The sequence below is a fragment of the Lucilia cuprina genome, chromosome 4 (assembly GCF_022045245.1).
Source record: "Lucilia cuprina isolate Lc7/37 chromosome 4, ASM2204524v1, whole genome shotgun sequence".
NCBI lineage: Eukaryota > Metazoa > Arthropoda > Insecta > Diptera > Calliphoridae > Lucilia > Lucilia cuprina.
This window is the reverse complement of record NC_060952.1, coordinates 46922674-46942187: the sequence shown is the minus strand read 5'-3', so window position 1 is coordinate 46942187 and position 19514 is coordinate 46922674. Positions and strand designations below refer to the sequence as shown.

Below are 19514 nucleotides of genomic sequence, written 5' to 3'. Positions count from 1 at the left end.
TTATTTTATTTTAACAAAAAATGCAAATCATATTTTTTTGCTGTGTATACTTTGTATGTTTGAATTCCAAACATACAAAAAAATACACAACTGAATAAAACCAAATACATCTACACACACACGTGTACATCTTTTTCTATGTACAGAGTTTTTAGTGTTTTTGTTGCTTTTTTAACAATTTTTTGATGAAATTTTCAGAGGTTGTCTCGGTTTTTTGCTCATATCTATTATTATTATTATTTTGCTCATATCTATTATTTACCGACCGATTTTGCTGATTTTAAATAGCGATCTTCTCGAAAGCATGTCTAATAGAATTATTGAAGATTCAGACATCGCCGATATCTGGGGTCCTCTAAAAACTGATTTCAACAGACAGACAGACAGACGGACATGGCTTAATCGACTCCGCTATCTATAAGGATCAAGAATATATATACTTTATAGGGTCGGAAAATTATATTATAGAAATTACAAACGGAATGACAAACTTATATATACCCTTCTCACGAAAGTGAAGGGTATAATAATACATACTTACATATCTAACCACATTTCTGTTAAAATACATATTTACATATGGTATTCTATTAGTATTTACGAGCAGAATATATACCCAATTACAAGTGGATTATCAGACATCGTTAATCCTTCTTATTATGTTAAATCAGATAACAAATATAAAAGAACTTAGTTTAAGATTCTAAAGTTCAATAAGTAAATAGAAGTTTAATTCCCTTTTGTAGAATGTTAGATATTAAAAAAATACTAAAATTAAGTATACAACCCACGTAAAGCATATCTGCGACGTTAAATTATTTTTTTTTAAAATTTAAGGAAAATTTTAAGAAAAAATTTAACAACTTACATTTAAAAATTAATAGTGTAATTAAACTTTTACAATATTTTTTAATAGATAATCTAATATATTTCGATTTTTCTTTCTTTCAGAAACTGCTCCACCTCCATATCAAAGGCAAAATATGAATCAAATCGAAGGTAATTAAAAATAAACAAAAACTTCCATGATTCTCAGTTTTAATTTGACTTCTACAGGCAATAGTTCATGTTATTTGGAATTAAAATGTCTTTAGACATTTGCAAATAGTTCTTAATAAATAAGCAAAAACTTCCAAAGAAGCGAAAAAGTCAGAAATTATTTATTGATAGTATTGGAAAAAAACTGCAGAAAATATGAATGTTATAGGAGGGATGTTCTTTATTAAAGTTTCAATATCTATATTTCTGAAGTAGTGCTCGAGAAGTAATTTTTAGTAGACTTATTTGGACTTATATTACTGCAGAAAATATGAATGTTATAGGAGGGATGTTCTTTATTAAAGTTCCAATATCACTATTTCTGAAGTAGTGCTCGAGAAGTAATTTTTAGTAGACTTATTTGGACTTATATTACATAATATTCATTTAGAAGAATTTCGTATTTCGTTTATATTTTGCTATAAGGCTAAGCAATTATGTATAACATTCAAATTTCTCACTAGACACTTCCTTAATCCACAAAATTTTACCGTAAATAAAACCTTGGAAATAGTTAATTTAAACTTTGAGATAAAAATTTCTATAAAATTAATTGTGAAAAAAAAATTTTGTTTGATTTTGACTTCTTATTAAAGGACAATGATTTTCATTTTTTCTACATACATACATACATACATACATATGCATATGGACATATATGTAGAATATGTATATGTACACATTTCAGGATTAAATACATACAAATTTGTCAGCAGTACTACAGTTAGGTGTCAAGATATAATTTAAATTTAACATAAACAAGAAATAAAACTTTAAAAACAATAAAAAATTAATTTTTAAACATTTAAAAATAAATAAAATTAAATAATAAAGCAATACACAAAATCCCATTCATTACCTTTAGGTGAGCGTGTAAAGAATTTTGTGTGTATGTATACTTATTACGGTTTACATAAAAATATTTGCAAAAGAAAAATAATTAAATCAAATAAAAAAAATTATTATAATTTTGGGAAGAAAAAAAAATTGTGGCGCCGATATTTGCTAAAGCAAACAAACAAAACTGACGTCTACTCCCACCTTTGCACTGCTCCACACTTTGTCCTGATTGCTGCTGGTAGTGTTGGCGGGAGCTGCTGTTTATGTTTGTGTTTCGGCGTCGCTTGGTGTTGTTGCTGGTATTTGTGCTGTTTGTTGCCCTAATTCTTTTCACACAACACGTACATTCATTTATTCTTTCATCCATACAATAATATATGTGGCGATGGAACAAATGTGTATAAATTTGGTGGCGCCGCATTTATTATTCGCAAAAAAAAAACAAATTAAATAAAAAGCAAACACACTCAATTGTGTACTTTTTTTGCTGCGAAAAATATACAATGTTGTGTAAACTTGGATTTTTTCACTGTACATTGCACGTCCTTCACATACAACCAGGGATGGAAAATCCAATTAATGCTTGGTATTAAAAAAAATATAATAAATGTTTAGATTTGCTTGTCACTGTGTTTGAGAAAACGATCGTTTTCACTTTGGTCTTGTGTATTTGAAGGCCGGATCAGAATACAATATATTGTTAGTTTACAGATGTTGAATATTTTCAACTTTTCCAATTTTGACTAAATTCAACGTTACCATTTCTGGAAATAATATGTTATTGTTTGCTGCCATATCGAATGTTTTCAGATAGTAATAGCACATTTTGAACATTTTGAAGACAAAAATTACAAATTGTTACAAAATTGATCGCAGACAAACGTATTGTAGTGCTTTGATTAGATCGAAATATTTTTGGCACGCCAATGAGGTGGTATTAAAAAATTTAGTTTAAAGTAAATATCGAAAGCTTTTTCACCCTATACCACTATAGTGTTTGTAACACCCAAAAATATTAATCCTAGACCCACCAACGAATCGGGTCAGAATCACTTTCTTAGTTGATTTAGCACATACTCTTTTCTTAGTTCAAGGACCCCCGATTCGGTCCTTTAGGTTCGTTATTACATTAAATGTTCAACAATGTCAACAAAAAACTTAATTTTATAGAGCAATAAAGGATACTACTACAGATTTTTAATAGTGATCGGGCCTCATTTGACCCTAGCCCCCATACAAACTCCCCTTTAGAAAATGTCTTGAAGGTCTAAATTCACTTATAATTTCTAATAAAATGATAACTTTGAAGTAGACTTTAATTTTTCTACCAAAATTTGTAAGGATAGACCCATATTTACCCTTACTCCCCCAAGAGCCTTACTCCCCTAAGAGCCTTACAATAATACGTAAAAATATTCCACAATACGGTTAAAAAACACATTAAATGCTTTATTTTTAAAAATTATCTACTTTTTTAACATACTAACTGGTGTAGGGTATCATATAGTCCAAAATGTCTAACTATACAATCTTACTTGTATGTATGTATGTATGTATGTATGTATGTAGGTATGTATGTATATACGTATGTATGTATGTATGTATGTATGTATGTATGTATGTATGTATGTATGTATGTAGGTATGTATGTATTTACGTATGTATGTATATACGTATGTATGTATATATGCATATATGTATGTCTGAAATTTTTAAAGTCCTAAAATTTTGGAAAAATAAAATATAAATCTGGAACATTCATCAGAGTACGAACATTTGCATTGAATACTTTTATAAACCGCTCATTTTGTAAACTAATTTCAACACATAATAAACATATTCTAAACAATAAACATAATCTGAACTATTTTTTTTCTTTTAGGCGAAAATTCACAAAATTTAATAAACTCATCCTCGTTCGGAGGCACAGACCCAGAAAACATTCGACAAAACTATTCCGATCTACGTGTACGAGTTTCCGAATCAGTAACCACTGACGGCGAAGGTAATTTCAACAAACATATTTTTAATATCCAAATCTTTTTAAAATTTGTCATTTGATATTCTTTTAAATATCATGATTGATATAATTGCATATCCACATTCTGATTTTCTAGTACCAACTGTTCGATTGAGAGCCAGAATCAAAGTCAAGCTAAATTAAATTTAAAAAATTCCCGTAGAACTTTTTGTAGGCACAACAACGATATTGTTGTTGTTTCTGTTGTCTCTCTTCTTTGGAATGTATTTAGATTTCGTGAATAGAATAAAAATCAATTCAGTGTTTCAAATCAATTCAGCTGCTTGTCTAATTGATCTGTATCGGTTTCTCTTTCTGCAAATTCGGTTTTTGCTGCTTGTCGTTCTGTTGTGTCTGTCAAGAACAAGTAGTTGCTATTTTTGTTGTAGTATTACAGCTAAAGCGCCGCATACAAATGAACCAAAAGCTGTTGTTTGTTTGTTAAAAGAATGTCAAGATTAAGATTTGTCGTTGTTTTCTTATTATTGATGGATGGATAGATGTTATATGGATATTATAGTTGCTGTTGGAAATATTGTCCCTATTTAAAAATGAAATAACTATGCGCACAACAACAAACATTGTTGCAATTCATTGGCTTGTGTGTTTGACATCAACATCATTAACAAACAGTACAAAGTACTTGACTTGGCTTTTAATCAGTTTGAAATATTTATACAAGTACTTTTAGTAATAACTAATATAACATTAATGTTGTTGATTTTTATTCAATTTTATTTTATTTAATTTTTTTCATGCACAAACTAAATTTGTTTTCTTGTTTGCAAGAATCTTGAATTTATTTATGGAATAAATGGAATGAGAGTGGAAGTAAGACTGGCTTCATATACAAACTATGATGCTTATATATACATACGTAGGTACATACATATCGCTTATTTACTGCAAGACCGACATAAATAAAAATGATTAGAACAATGTTTAATGTTTTATGACATTTTATTTTTTAATATAATTCAAACATACTGCCGAATTTAAAAAAATAATATTTGAACTGATAGGTAGAAAAAGTCTTCAACAAAAATTTAGGAAATTTTATTGTCAACAGAAATATTAACATCTGAAGTCGTAGGAATCACAATAAGTATTTGTAACATTTGGCCCCATATATGTATATATGTCGCTTAGCGATCTCAAGACGACGTCTAATTTTTATTGGATATTTTGGAAATTTGTTATAGAAATTTTCAAATATTTCTCTAGAATTTTGATCTCACAAAGGTAACATTTAAAACATTACAAATATTAATCAATCTAAGTAGTAACTAGTTGCACTTTTTACTTCAGATATCCAGAAAAACAAAAACAGAGAAATTGTAACTCTAATGCTCTCTAGTATCTGCACATTCCCATTCATCTTCACACATCGATACAATTTAAAAGGCAGAGAGAACAAAACATGAAAATAAAACTCAACTAGCAAGAACAACATTACAAGTATCTGTGTGCCTACTTGGAATAAAATTTTTGTATATGTGTGTGTAAAACTCTGAGAGCCGCGACGGCAGCAATGAGTTTCGGCTCACTTGTTTGTTTATTTATTCAATGTTGTCGTCGTTTATCTTACGAATTTGTCGGCGTCAGCCCCACACAATAAACTCTGATGGCGGGGTTTCAAAGGGGATACTTGGGGGCTAGTAGTCATGTTTTCTTAGGCGCCAGGTTGCCGCGTCAAGTCGTCACTTTCTACAATATATTGATGATATTTTAACTTTTCAGCGATTGTGAGTGCGCGATTTTTTTATTCTCGTATTTTTGTTTTTGTATGTTTTTATTTAATTTTTCTTTTTATTTATTTCAACCAAATATTAAGTACAATAAAAAATGTATGGCCCTCTTTGGCATGTTTTTTTTCTGTATGTAGTCTGTATATTCGGTTATTTATTTTAGTTTTTGGAATTTCGAGGTGTGCGGCGTTAATACTTAAATAAATGTTTCATAATTACTTACTCAATGTTTGTTAAATTAGAAAATATTCAACTAATGCGTTTAATGCTTAAGAGCTATGTCTGCATAATTTTTTATTTTTATTTGCAATATTCTGAACTGATCTTGTAAATAAAAATATACAAATAGAACATGTTATTTAACAAAAGTACTAATGACAAAATTATATTGTTATAGTATTTTGCTGCTATACATACATATGATATGTATAAGATAATAAAATACTTATCTGAGGTCACAATATATTTTTTTTTTTAAATCTGAATTGTTTCTACTGAGAATACGTATTTTCTTAATTATCTGTTTCGACAGGCGGTTTCTTTAAACCTTCCTTTAAACATTTCATCAAGATTTTAAATTTTACCCATGGGTGCTGTGTGTTTAGTTTAACTGTATATATTTCTTTATTTTACTCGGTCTCTATGTATTCTTATCATTATTTTATTTAGTTTTTTTTCGTTTGGACGATGGATGATCTCAATGGTTTGATCACGTTTTAAAAATAGAGATTTTTCACGATTATCATATTTGACTTTGTTTACATTTAAGTACCTAGGAATACAGCTAGAATTTCAATCTGTATATTATTCGAATATTCTCTTTATAAATATGATTAGATTTTATTATTTTACTAAATTTTAGTTGTTACCAAAAAATAATATATGTATATGCTGGCTTTTGTAAAATCTTAAGTCGATTTTGTACTAAGTCAGCGGCCTACTTTCAAACGATGCGTATCCATGTAGTAAGTAGGAGAAAATTATTTTTTGAAATGCATCTCAAAAATTCCTTAATCATAAGCCAAAGATGCTCCTTAAACCCAATAAAAATAATGTTTTGTAAACTGTAAACATTTTTAATCTATTTTCCCTCTATCAGAATCGCTGTTATGAAATTGGGACTTAAAAAAAATATTTTTTTCTTCTGTTCTCCTGGTCAGTACAATAATACGCATCGACTGAAAGGAATTATTACTTATTACAATTTATTTAAGATTTATTAAGGGAAAGTTTTCATACAAAATGTATTCTATAAACCTTTGATAAATCATTATTAATTAGACTATGAAATCCCTTTTTATTTCATTTTTTTTAATTCTATGTAAGAAAAACTTATTTCTAAATAAGAAATAAAAAATGAATAAAATTAATTTATTTTGAATATTTTTGTTGTTGTAAATTATAGTGATTTTTTGACGCCTAAGTGCTTTTTTATATTGTTTATTTATTAGTTTGTATTTATGTGTGTATGTGTATGAGTGTTTGTTAAATAATGAATAAATATATTTTTGTTTTTGCAAATAATTTGTTTAAATTAAACTGGCGCCAGACATTTTGATAACTAAACTAGTGGCTAAACTCGCAAAATAAAATAAAAAAGTAGAAACGAATTAATAAGAGAATATTTGAATAAAATAATTTATAAACAATTATTTTATAATTTTAAAAGAAAATCAAAGCAAAGATTAAATTATTATTTATTTATTTATTTTTCTTATTAATTTTATTATTTGATGTGTTAAATACTGGCTTTATTCATGATTTCAAATAAAGTTTTATAATGCCGACGCTTCTTCCCGTTCTGAATAAAATGTGCAAAAGTATTCGCATGACCAAAGTTACAATTCATGAAATTTAATAAAAATAAAAAAATAATGTCCAGTAAAAAATACTTTGTTGTTTCGGAATGACGACAGTTGAATCTAAAGTGATAAGTATTTTAATTTTTATTTTTGATTTTTATTATTTTTTTTGCTATTTTAAGGTGCGCCACAGTCTTGAAATATTTTATGTTTTTGTTGTTATTGCATTTTGTGTGTGTGTATGTCATTGTACAATTAAGAATATAAACCACTGAACATCATATAAACAATACAAATATTTATATAATATTTATAAATTGACGCCAGTCCAGTCAATTTAAAATATTTACTGAACTTTCTATTACTCTTACTTAAAATGGCAAACCAAATAATAAGCTGACGAGTTATTTTTAGATAGAAATTCTATGTAGTGCAAACTTGTTAAAATTCCTCTAATTTTATTTTATTCGGGCATGTTTCTTATTACCTCTTTAAATTCTTTTACCTAATCAAATTTCTGTGGAATACATACTTTTTATAACATATTAATGAGAATTCCAGATGTACATTATCTAGAAAAGCTTTTGGTTGTGATGAATAAAAATATCTAACTATAATTTTTAAGGAATTAAATAACAGTATGCAAAAAAGAGTTGGCATACTTCAATAACAATCCCGGGAATAGACGTTATAGAAGCATCAGAATCCTTAGGATAATATAGATCTATAAATAAGTTTAAACTTTGTATTAATTTTATGTCATTGCCAAAATGTCTCACTGTGTATAAATAGTATTGTATATTACAGCATTTGATATTTTTAGCATTTTGCTGTGTTGGTGATTTATTTTATTTACTTGATTTAGTTTATTTAGTCGATATAAGAATGAACAAAAAATAAATTCCGAATCATTGATAAGAAATTAAAAACCCATTATATTGAAACTAAAAACCCATTCTTTTTAAGTTTCTACAGATGTTATTTCTTTCGCAATAATTGTCATTAAGATGGAAAGCTGAATTAAACATTTTAACACGTCGATGGCAAACAAGTTCTATATATAAGTATGTACTTATCCAAATTTTTATTGTTTTGATTTAGGGACAAAATTGCCAACACAGAATGCGATTTATTTATTCATTTACCTTTTACGCATACCTAGTAATGTATGTTTAAATGTAGAATATCATTGTCAGTCATTGCAACCAAAAATTACGTTCCCACGATCTCCGCTCCGAAACGACCCGATTCTCAATCGTAAAAAGATTGTCAACTCAGCTGTATCAACCGGAAGTTTTTTCCTAGGAAAGAACATCCAGTCGCAGCCAATATGTTACAACAACAAAAATTACAGTTATTTCCAACAACTTCGGACCACCTGATTGGCCTTAACTCTTAACAATCTCAATTTAATCTAGAAACTAGACATTAAAAAAACTTAAGCGAAAATTGTTATTACTTTTCTGAATTTTTTCTGTGGTGGAATATCTAATAAACAGTTTTAATCAGTACTAAGTACGAAAATGATTCCAGAAATTATTCAGGCATTTAATCTAAGTTTGTGACCAATTTAGTTAAAATGAAGGTCAAGGTCAATATTTCATTACAAATTATTTGAAGTTATAACAATTGACTGGTGATGGTCCTGTTTATATATTTTCTGATTACTTAACTTATTACAGGTAATTTACTATGTAATCACTTTAGTGTTTCGAAATAGTTTGCAGAGTAGATTTTTTTATTGTTCTTTCAAATTTATTTAATTTATCATTTGTTATTACTAGTTCTTTGCAAAATCAGAAAGAACCGTTGGGTATTGTCTTGACTCGCCTTTTTAGCGTTAAAGTGCGAGTAAAAGTATATATTTATTGTGTGTTTTGTACCCACCCGGTGTCTCAATATGTTTGTACATATATGTGCATTGTGTTGAAGTTCCAATTGCATTTTTTCCTTTTGTATTCTTTTTTATTTATTTTTTATTATTATTTTATACACACATTCAAATATCGTGAGTTATTTGCATTAAGTATGATGATGATTGAAAAATGAAATAATGATGAAACTGCTAATGACTATGGCTGCTTTTTAGTTGTGGCGACACAAGTTCCGTCGCTAACTAATATGGCGCCTAATGTTATTATTATTGTTTTTATATGTGCACACATACATACAAATGTACGTATGTAGTATTTTTGCGAGTGTTGTTTCTGATAATGCATAGAATCAAATTGGCAAGTCTAACCGGCTTAATTGGGTCGTGTTAATACAATTTTTTCCTCAAATTCTATTTAACGAAAGAAAATAAAAAGAGTATTTTTATTTGGAAATGGATTAATAGAAAATAAACGCAATAATTTCAAACAAATAGTGAACCAAAACCACAACAGCTACATAATAGTCATTAGGGGGGTCCTTAACAAACAAATACATATGAATGTTTTAGGTCATCTGAGGTAAAAACAAATCATTATTCACTTTAGTGTCTTTAATCAATCTTTTACCTTTTTCCTCACCTTATTTAAGAAAAATTTATTATTCCTGAGACGTTTGGTATGGGAAAGGATAAAATCGATTAACCGAAAAAAGATTGTAATAAAACAGCTAAGTTCGAACGCCATTTTCTTTAAATATAAACCTACACTGAAAAAAATCCATGCCTAATATATACGAAAAATGTCGTACATTGTACGAATCGTTCGTTGTTTCGCACCACGAAATTCTTTCGTAATATATACGAAATTGCAAAATATTCTTGAAAAAATTAATTTACATAAATTGAAAAAAAGGAATTTTGAATAAATATGGTAAATATGGTAAAATTTATGAAATATTAATTTATTCAAACATTTTTGTTCATTGTAATAATTTCGCCTTTTTTAAACAAATTCTACCTTTAGTTATTTGTTAAATATTGTTTATAGTAAATCTGTTATATTTAAATTCATTTGCTTATGAAACGTGTTTAATACTCGGAATATTAATAATTTTTTTGTTTATACTTAATATGGAATGGATATTGCCCTAATATACACATACACTATTATAATGACTATAAAAACACCACGCGTTCCTAATTTATTGGTTGCTCTCAATTGTAGCAAAACAAAATTAAAAAATAGAGAAATTTCATGTTTTTCCTTTAAACATTTAATCTACATTTTTTGTAGATTACAATGTTTTGAAAATGAAAGTACAGGATTCTCCTTAATATAAGAAAAAATCTTATACCAAAATTTAATTAATATTTTCAAAAAAAAAAAAATTAATTTTTTAATTACAATTTTAAAAAGCTTTTAATTGGAGCATTGGACTTGCAGTCTGAATTTAAGTAAATATAGATACATATTAGATATAAAACATATGAACGTATGCAGTTTAATTCGAAAATTTTCCAAAATATTTTAATATTTTCTCGTTTGGATTGAGATATTTAATGCTGTTGGAACATTAATTGCACTTACACACGTACATACATTATGTATAAATAAAATATTAATTTAATTATAAAACTCACATTATCCCTTGTGAACTGTACAGCCATTGCGGCACTAAACCTTATATTTATATCCCAAAAAACATTTACAGGAGGGGGAGGTCAATGTTCCCATCTCTATTTTTTGAAGTACATACCCTAGATTCTTAATCGACACTAAAATAAATTCTAAGTCGATTAAAATACTTTAAGATACCCGTGAGAGCAATAATTTTGTGCATCAACACAATCACACTATAGTGCTATAGGACGTAAAAATAAAATTTTAACTAATAATTTTCTAATTTAAAGTTGAAAAATTCATTAATAATGGAAACACTTTGAAATTTTCCACAATTCCAAAAAAAATAAGTAAAAAGAAATAAATGAAAATATACAAATGTATAATTTTACTTTATAGAGACAAGAGGAGAGGAATAATTCAAGATACAAAAAAATATTTTCTTTCTTTTTTTTTTTGACTCACTACGAGTCTCTACAGAATGTTCAGAGACGTGAACAACGACCGACCGATAGTGATGGCTGGCTGAGCTACATCATCGTTAAATTTAGAATGTTTTTTATCTGTGTATCTCCTCGATGTTGTCGCATTAATAATTATTATTGCTGTTGTTGCGGTTGTTGTTATAATTTTGTTGTAGTCTTTTGACCACTTCATCACATTGTAATTTAGACAACAACAAACAATTACATTTACATTAACATGGTGTTGTCTACGAATGTGTAAAAGTTTTACTGAATTCGAAACAATTGGAAGAACATCAACTAAAAAACATAATGCGTTTTTACATATGAAAACACACTCATTATTCATATAAGAAATGAGATTATATTCTAAAAAACCACACACAGCAAACATACACACACACTATTTCAAAGTTAAATTTTGCACATTAAAACAAAACGAAATGTTTAAATTTTATGTCCACATTTTTAATTCATCCCATTAAAAATTAACATTAAAACATTCGGCATTTTCAAAGATAACAATAAATCTTAAACTACTTAGGTTATTTTTTGTTATTGTATTACTATTATATTTTTTCACTATTCTATTTTTCTTTCCTTCGTTCTCTATTATTCAATACAACTACATATATAAACATGTATACAAACATACATAAAAACAACGCGAATATGAACGAAATATTAAACAAAAATCAGATTTATACACCCAACACCAAAAAAATTATTGCACATGAAGTACAAAAGTGTGAATATCGCTCATTCACTTGAAGACTGCTAAAACTCAAAAATTAGTTCTGAATACATGAATATTGTTATAAAGAAATTTGCAAATAATAATGAAAGACATTAATATCAACATTTTAAAGAAATTAAAAAAAGCCTTTTGAATAATCTCATGTAAACGGAAAATATTACGGCAAATTAATAGTCATATTAATTACAATTGATAGTGGAATTAATTTTTAAATTAAAAATGCAAATACAAATCATACTATTAATATATTGTAAGTTCATACGATTGTTAGATATTTTACTGCCAACGTTGTAAATCAGTCATTTTGCGGACCAGAAATACTCGTAACAAAAATTTTATTATTTTTCCCGTGATAAGATTTAATCCATTCGTCGATATGTGTGGTGAAGTTTTTTCGTTGTTTGCTGTATAATGTCTAGTAGAAGCAAAAACAAACAAAATCAATGATTGACTGACCGGTTGTACAGGTTTTATTTATTATTATTTTTTTGTATTGACTTAATATTAGAAGAACAATTTGCGGTTAAGACATTCACTCCCCTATCCCGCCCTATACTCACATCCATATTTAAGCCGACTGATTGAAAAGTTATGGTGATCCATTCTAAAAGTTCTATACACATATGTATATACTTATATGTACATATACTATATTAAATGCAAACACATTTATACTTTTTTTAAAAAGGAATATTATTACGCGACATTCAATCAAATTGAATTTTGAATAAAAAAGAAACAATTTAGGCATGAGAAACAAAATTGTGTAAATTCATAATTTCGTAAAACCTTTAAAAAAAATATATTTTTATAAATTTCTACTCAATAAATATCTTTATATTAACTATCTTTAAATTTGGATTGATGTTGTAAAATGTTTGAAAATGTAAATAACCAGTGTTGATTTTCTATAGAAAATTCAACAGTATTTTAAAGATTTGAATTCAATATGAAATTGGAAGAAGTTGTAAATTGTTTCTAAACATTCATATCTAATATTCTCATTTTAAGGGAGAGCAACACTAACATAACCGAATTGAATTTTTCTGAAATTAAATTTTTATTCTCTCAGTGTCTCTTTATTTAACATTTTAATTCTCAGACACATGTTTGTATATGTACACGTTCAAACATACATACATATGTATGTACATCCATACATGAATTAATTGAAAACATTATTATTATTTTTTTGCAGCACTTGTTTTGCGATTTTATTTCAGTGTTTACGTAACATGATGGCGCCAAAATTATTGCCATTTGAAAAATGAAAACAAATTAAGAATATTTCTGTTTATTCGGCTGTTCTGAATCTTAAATATGTTTCTACCATAGATGGACAACTTGATGCTTTTGTACTTTGGTACATACTACATTTTCGATACTCTTACACTACTTATTCATTCAGTAATTTTTCTGAATTATCTTTCACATCTTTTAATACCTAAAGAAATTAGATCCATTAACAACTATTATAAGTATAAGCAGTGTCAAATATAAATGATCAGCTGTTTCAAGTCCTTGCGTGTAATAATTTGAGTTCAATAATTATAAATTTACTACATACATATTAAATGTTTCAATTTGTTTTCGGTTTTTTTTATAATGAACATGATTTTTAATTTCATTTATAGCTCATGATCCAATTTTAAAAATTAAAAATATAGTACATATATCGAGATAAACTCAAGAGTATAAGAATAATGTCGTGACAGCAAAAGTATTCTGTAAATTTGCTAGTTACGTAGCGCTATACTTAATTTAACATTAGAGATACATTTTGTCTTTAGTTCAGATTTGAAAAAAAAAATATCCAAATCTGTTTATATTTTTTATTTAGTTTATAAAATCAATAATTTCTTTTATATTATTTTAATTTATAGATCGCCGATGTTCTCCAAATTGGTGTGAAGTTGCATATTGGGAAATGGCACAGCGGGTGGGTGAACGATTTCCAGCTGATACACCGACTATAAACATATTTTCCGATAAACCATATACATCAACTGGTGACCATAAAGATGGCATGTGTCTTAAGGAATTAATTGAAAAACGTACAACACCTTCGCCCGACGATGTGCAATACACAAGACAAAAAATTGGCCTAGGTACATATTTACGATTGTTATCATAAGTTCTGAAATCAATTCAATATACATTTGTATTCTTATATTTTATGTTTCTGCAGGTGTAACACTTAGCCAAGAATCTGATGGTGTGTGGCTGTATAATCGTTCGACTGTACCTATATTTGTGTACTCTCCTACCTTGACCGAAAGTTGGTACAGAGTTTGTCGAGTTGAACCAGGAGACTGTCTGAGAGCCTTTGACAAGTACAGGTATGATGCATAGCTTAAACATTTATATCATTTTAAATTTATGCAAATATTTTTATTTATTTAAGGGCTCAAAACTTGGAACATCCTGGCCAATTACCAGGCGTACAAACCGGACCAATCGACAAATTCAGTATGCGCATCAGTTTTGGCAAAGGTTGGGGCTGTTATTACAAACGTCCCGACATCACACTCTGCCCCTGCTGGTTGGAGGTGCTTTTCAAACCTCAACGGTGACAGGCATTGCAGCTGACAAACGGTGAAAAATCTGTATTATTGGAATCAACGGCAAGAACGGATAGTAAAAACCGTCAAGCAGTGATCTCCAATAGTAAATCGGCAGTAATGATAGAAATAATCAAAAAAGCAAAATTGCAATCGCGACAACGAGTGAAAAGAGATGACGATAATGGTCTCTGTCACAGTACCACAACCATCGAAACTAAAGCTCGTAAAAAGAAATGGTCGTCTACAATTTTTATTGGTCATAAGTATCCAATACATCAGTGTAAGCTTCTAAAGCTTAAACTACAAACCACCCTAGTCAAATTGATCAAATGTCTTCTGCTGGAAAATGGGTCGATTTCGAGAAATAACAAAATGGCCATGTGATTTCAAGAATTCACAAAAAGGGAGAAAAAAGAACATGAATAACAACATTTAAAAAAAAATCAACTCAAGGACTGCAATTATAATTTATATGAAGTGTTTTCTTTTTGTGTTTCAACTTTACATCAACGATAAACAAACAGATATACGAGTACGAATAGGCTATACAAACAATAATAAATAATTAATTGATTACTAAATAAATTAATTATTTAGTTTTAGACTTTTCTGCAAGAAAACGGTTAAACTGTTTAAAATGGAAATCCTGTGATCCAAGTAACAAAATAAATTTAAAGAGGAAAAAAATTAAAAAATTAAATTAATTTATATATTAAGTACAATTCTACTAATTTTTCTGCTAAAATCAATTGGTTCTATTTAATATTTGCACTTACAAAACGACGATAAAGAATATGTTGACGTTACACTTAAATTCCATATTTAAAAAAGAGATTCAAAATATTTTCAGAGTATCCAAATTATGTACATATGTGTATCTTTGAGTGTATTTGTGTTTGTATGTACAAATGTGTATATTGTAGTTATGTATATTTAAGTATTGATACTCTGCTGGCCAGATATCAACTTTATATATTTTTCTTAAATTGCGTATCACTTTTTTACCACTATAACACCATTTACATATGTAAAAGAACGCTTCGCGTTAATTGTGTTTTTAATTATGCTGTTTTGATTGTACCATTCAAAACAAAATAGAAATCGAAACTTTTGAATTCTACGTGTGTCCTATCAAAAACCGATATGAAAGAGTTATTCGGTCCAGAATTGAACACCAGTTATTTGATTAAAAACACCATTTTGATATTTTTAACAATAGATGCATTTATAAAAAACAATCGATATTTGACGGAGTTTACTATTCTTAAACACATTACGTTCAAATTGCAGAGTGAAATTGTAATTAAATAGGGGAGAGGAGAAGGAAGATATTTAGAAAACAAAGAACTGTGACGGTGTTATTAAAATATTTTTTTAATTAATTAAAAAAAAATCTTTTTTATTCTTTTTTTCCTTTAATTTAAAAAATGATCATATACGAACATTGTGTTATTTTATGTTGATATGCATCATTTTCTGTTCTATGTTAATGAATTGAATTCTTTCATTTTAACCTAAAGATAACTTCATATTGTTAAAATAACTGAACGAGAGAAAAACAATTGTCCAATTTACTGTCGATGTTGTACAGTTGAATCGTAATATGTCGTATTTTTTGATTATTGATTTGTTTTTGTTTCAAAAAAATTTATTTGAGAAAATTTTATGACATACAATGCTATAACGATACGACATCGATTGTGAATTGGACAAACATATATGTGGGAATTACCTATAAATATTTCGTTATCTTAATAATGTGAAAGTAACTTAAATTGTTTTTTTTTTAATTTTTTATATACATATCTATATGTCATTGTACTTGTTTAACCATTGTCCTTTGTAGGCATTAACATCAACTTCATAATCATTATACGAATCATAATTGCAAAAGTGTATGCGATTCAAAATTTTTTTGCAAAAAGACTCACTTGCATTTCATTCCAAGCGGAAATGCAAAATGAGATACTGTCATTCATCCGTAGTAGTAAATAGAAATTATATTTGTATTTAACATCGTCCTGTCAATATCCTCAAATCAGTCGAATATCGTGTTAAGAATGATATCTCAATATACATACATATGTACGTATGTATTTATCTGAAGTCATATGTATATATGTATGTATGTTGTGAGATAAATTAAAAATAATGTTGGTTAAATATTTAGATAGTAAGGTTGGTTATGTTTTGGTTAAACTGAAATTTGAAGATTAAGTTTTGATATTATTTCAAAAAAACTTTTTATTCAAGTACATACACACTTTTGGGGTAATTATTACTTCGTTATGTTTTTTTTTTTTTGAAATTTTCCTAAAGACTAATGTCTCAAAATAGTGTATTCGTAGTTAGTAAACCAGTGAATGTTTTGTAGAGTTTGGACAAAATTTTTGTTTAACTGCGATTGAAAAAAATCACTTACATAATCGAGTAGTAATGAGTATATATTATAAAAAATAAATAGCAAAGAAGAAAATAAAAAAAATATTTCATTCCATTCGATTTATATAAAAGAAACATTAATGTAAATAACGCGAATGTTTTTGAAAGACACATTTTCGTACATACATACATATATACATACACACAATTATTAGGAACTCTCTAAAAATTTTGATTAAAATCCAGATTTTTCATGAAAATTAAAAAAAAACATTTGTCCAATTCACAATCGGTGTTGTATGGTTGTATCGTAGTATGTCGTAATTTTTTCAATATTGATTTGTTTTTGTTTCACAAAAAATATATTCGAAAAATTTTTATAACATATAATGCTACAACGATAAGGCGTCGATTCTGAATAGGACAATTGTATTTAGTTTTTTTTCACAAAATAAATAAAAATGTTTACTAAATTAATGCGATCGTCAATTCCTGATATTATTTTAAAATATTTTAACTAATAGTTAACTTTTGTATTATTTTTATTTATTGAGAGAACAAGAAAATAATTAACTTAAAAATAAATACCATTGAAAATCCATTATGAAAATTATAAATTAATTAAACTAAATTAGATAAAGAAAATACGATCAATTTCATACCAGGTCGTTAGTGCATTTGGTGCATTCACTTGTATTCAAATGTCAATTAATAACTTTGTGTGAAACGGGTCAATAAATTATATTCCAAATTGTATTTTAATTGTATAAAATATAAATAAATATAAAATGATAAATAAAACCATTTTCATTAAAATGAAGAAATGCAAAACTAAATTAAATAAATTAACTAAACTAAATGTACGGCTATTGTTAAGTTTTAAGAAATTTTGTACAATAAATGAAATTGAAAACAAAAAATATATACCATTAAAAACAAAAACAAAAAATACTATATATGTATATAAATGCACACAAATGTCTTTTTCTTGAACCACGCATAATGGGATAAGTATTTTCCACCGTTCATTTTTTCCTTTCGACTTGGTCGACTTGGTTTATTAACTAGTTTTTTCTGCTTTTCCACTGTCGGTTTCTTTTTTTATGTTGATTTTTCTAATATCGAATAACCCGGGTTTTTACTTTTAAAAAACGGTTTCGAATTCAAAGATTAATTTAATTAAATTTTAAAGAAAATAATAATACGGAACGTATAATTTTAAAAATATTCTAACGCACCTTTGGTTAAAGTTTTTATTTTAAAATTTATTAGAATAACTATTTCAAAAAATTTTATCAATCTTAAGATTATATTCCAATTAAAATAATTAATATTATTGATGTGTTGGAATGCCTATGAAAATTGTCTAAACAGGAATTTTAGGAAAAGCTCGGATTAGATCTAATTTATAATGTTTTAAACTGTTAAAAATCAGTTCGGGCCATAAAATTTTAACATAAACGTTTATTTTTAAATAAAAAAGATTTTGTTATCTATCTATATATAAAAATGAATGTGTGTTTGTTTGTATGTTTGAACGCGACTACTAAACGGCTGAACCGATTTTCTTCACTGCGAATTTCTGTATGTGAGCTACGCCCACATTAAGAAAATATAAAATTCGTACATTTGAGATAATATAACATATCATAGTGTCAATATGATTATTTAGGATAAAAATTTGGCGGACTAGCGTTAGAGGGTGTGGTACCTCCCATATAAATTAAATACAAAAATTCGTTTAACTTGGACTCTATTACAGTTAGAATCTTAAAATTTTGCATGAATAACTTTAACATCCATGTAAATATTTTGGGTAATAAATTGGGGGAGCAGCACCTCCCATATATATTAAAAAAAATGTTTATCTTGAGTAAATATAACAGTTAGAGTTATAATCTTAAAATTTTGCATGAATAACTTTAACATCCATGTAAACATTTTGGGTAATATATTGGCGGACTACCCATGAGGGGAGCGGCACCTCCCATAATAATTAAATAAACAAATTTGTTTATATTGGAATAATGCCCTCAAATTTTGTCGGAGGCAAGTTAGTGTCAATATACAGTTAGAATCTTAAAATTTTGCACGAATAACTTTAACATTCATGTTTAAATTTGGGTAATAAATTGGCGGATATTAATTAAATACAAAAATTCGTTTATCTTGAGATAATGTAACAGTTAAAGCCCTAACATTTTGTCGGAGCCACTTTAATGTCAATATGATTGTTTAGGATAGAATGTGGTAGGACTGGCGTTAGGGGGCGTAGCACCTTTCATATAAATTATTATATAATTGCACGAAAAACTTTAATATTCAGAGCAAACTTTCATCTGAGGGGGTCTGCAGCGCCCATATGAATAAAATAGAAAAATTCGTATATCTGAGAAACTGTTAGA

The 19514-nt window shown here is 27.4% G+C and overlaps 1 protein-coding gene across 1 annotated transcript in view; it reads left to right on the top strand.

Moving 5' to 3' along the window:
- LOC111679991 overlaps positions 1-17190 on the top strand; it is a 36952-nt gene extending 19762 nt beyond the window's left edge. The window contains exons 3-7 of the mRNA XM_023441596.2: positions 952-999; positions 3761-3883; positions 14047-14271; positions 14352-14502; positions 14568-17190. Coding sequence (XP_023297364.2) covers positions 952-999; positions 3761-3883; positions 14047-14271; positions 14352-14502; positions 14568-14736 — 716 coding nt within the window. The 3' untranslated portion in view covers positions 14737-17190. The remainder of the gene's footprint in view (positions 1-951; positions 1000-3760; positions 3884-14046; positions 14272-14351; positions 14503-14567) is intronic.
- Positions 17191-19514: the final 2324 nt, after the last annotated feature.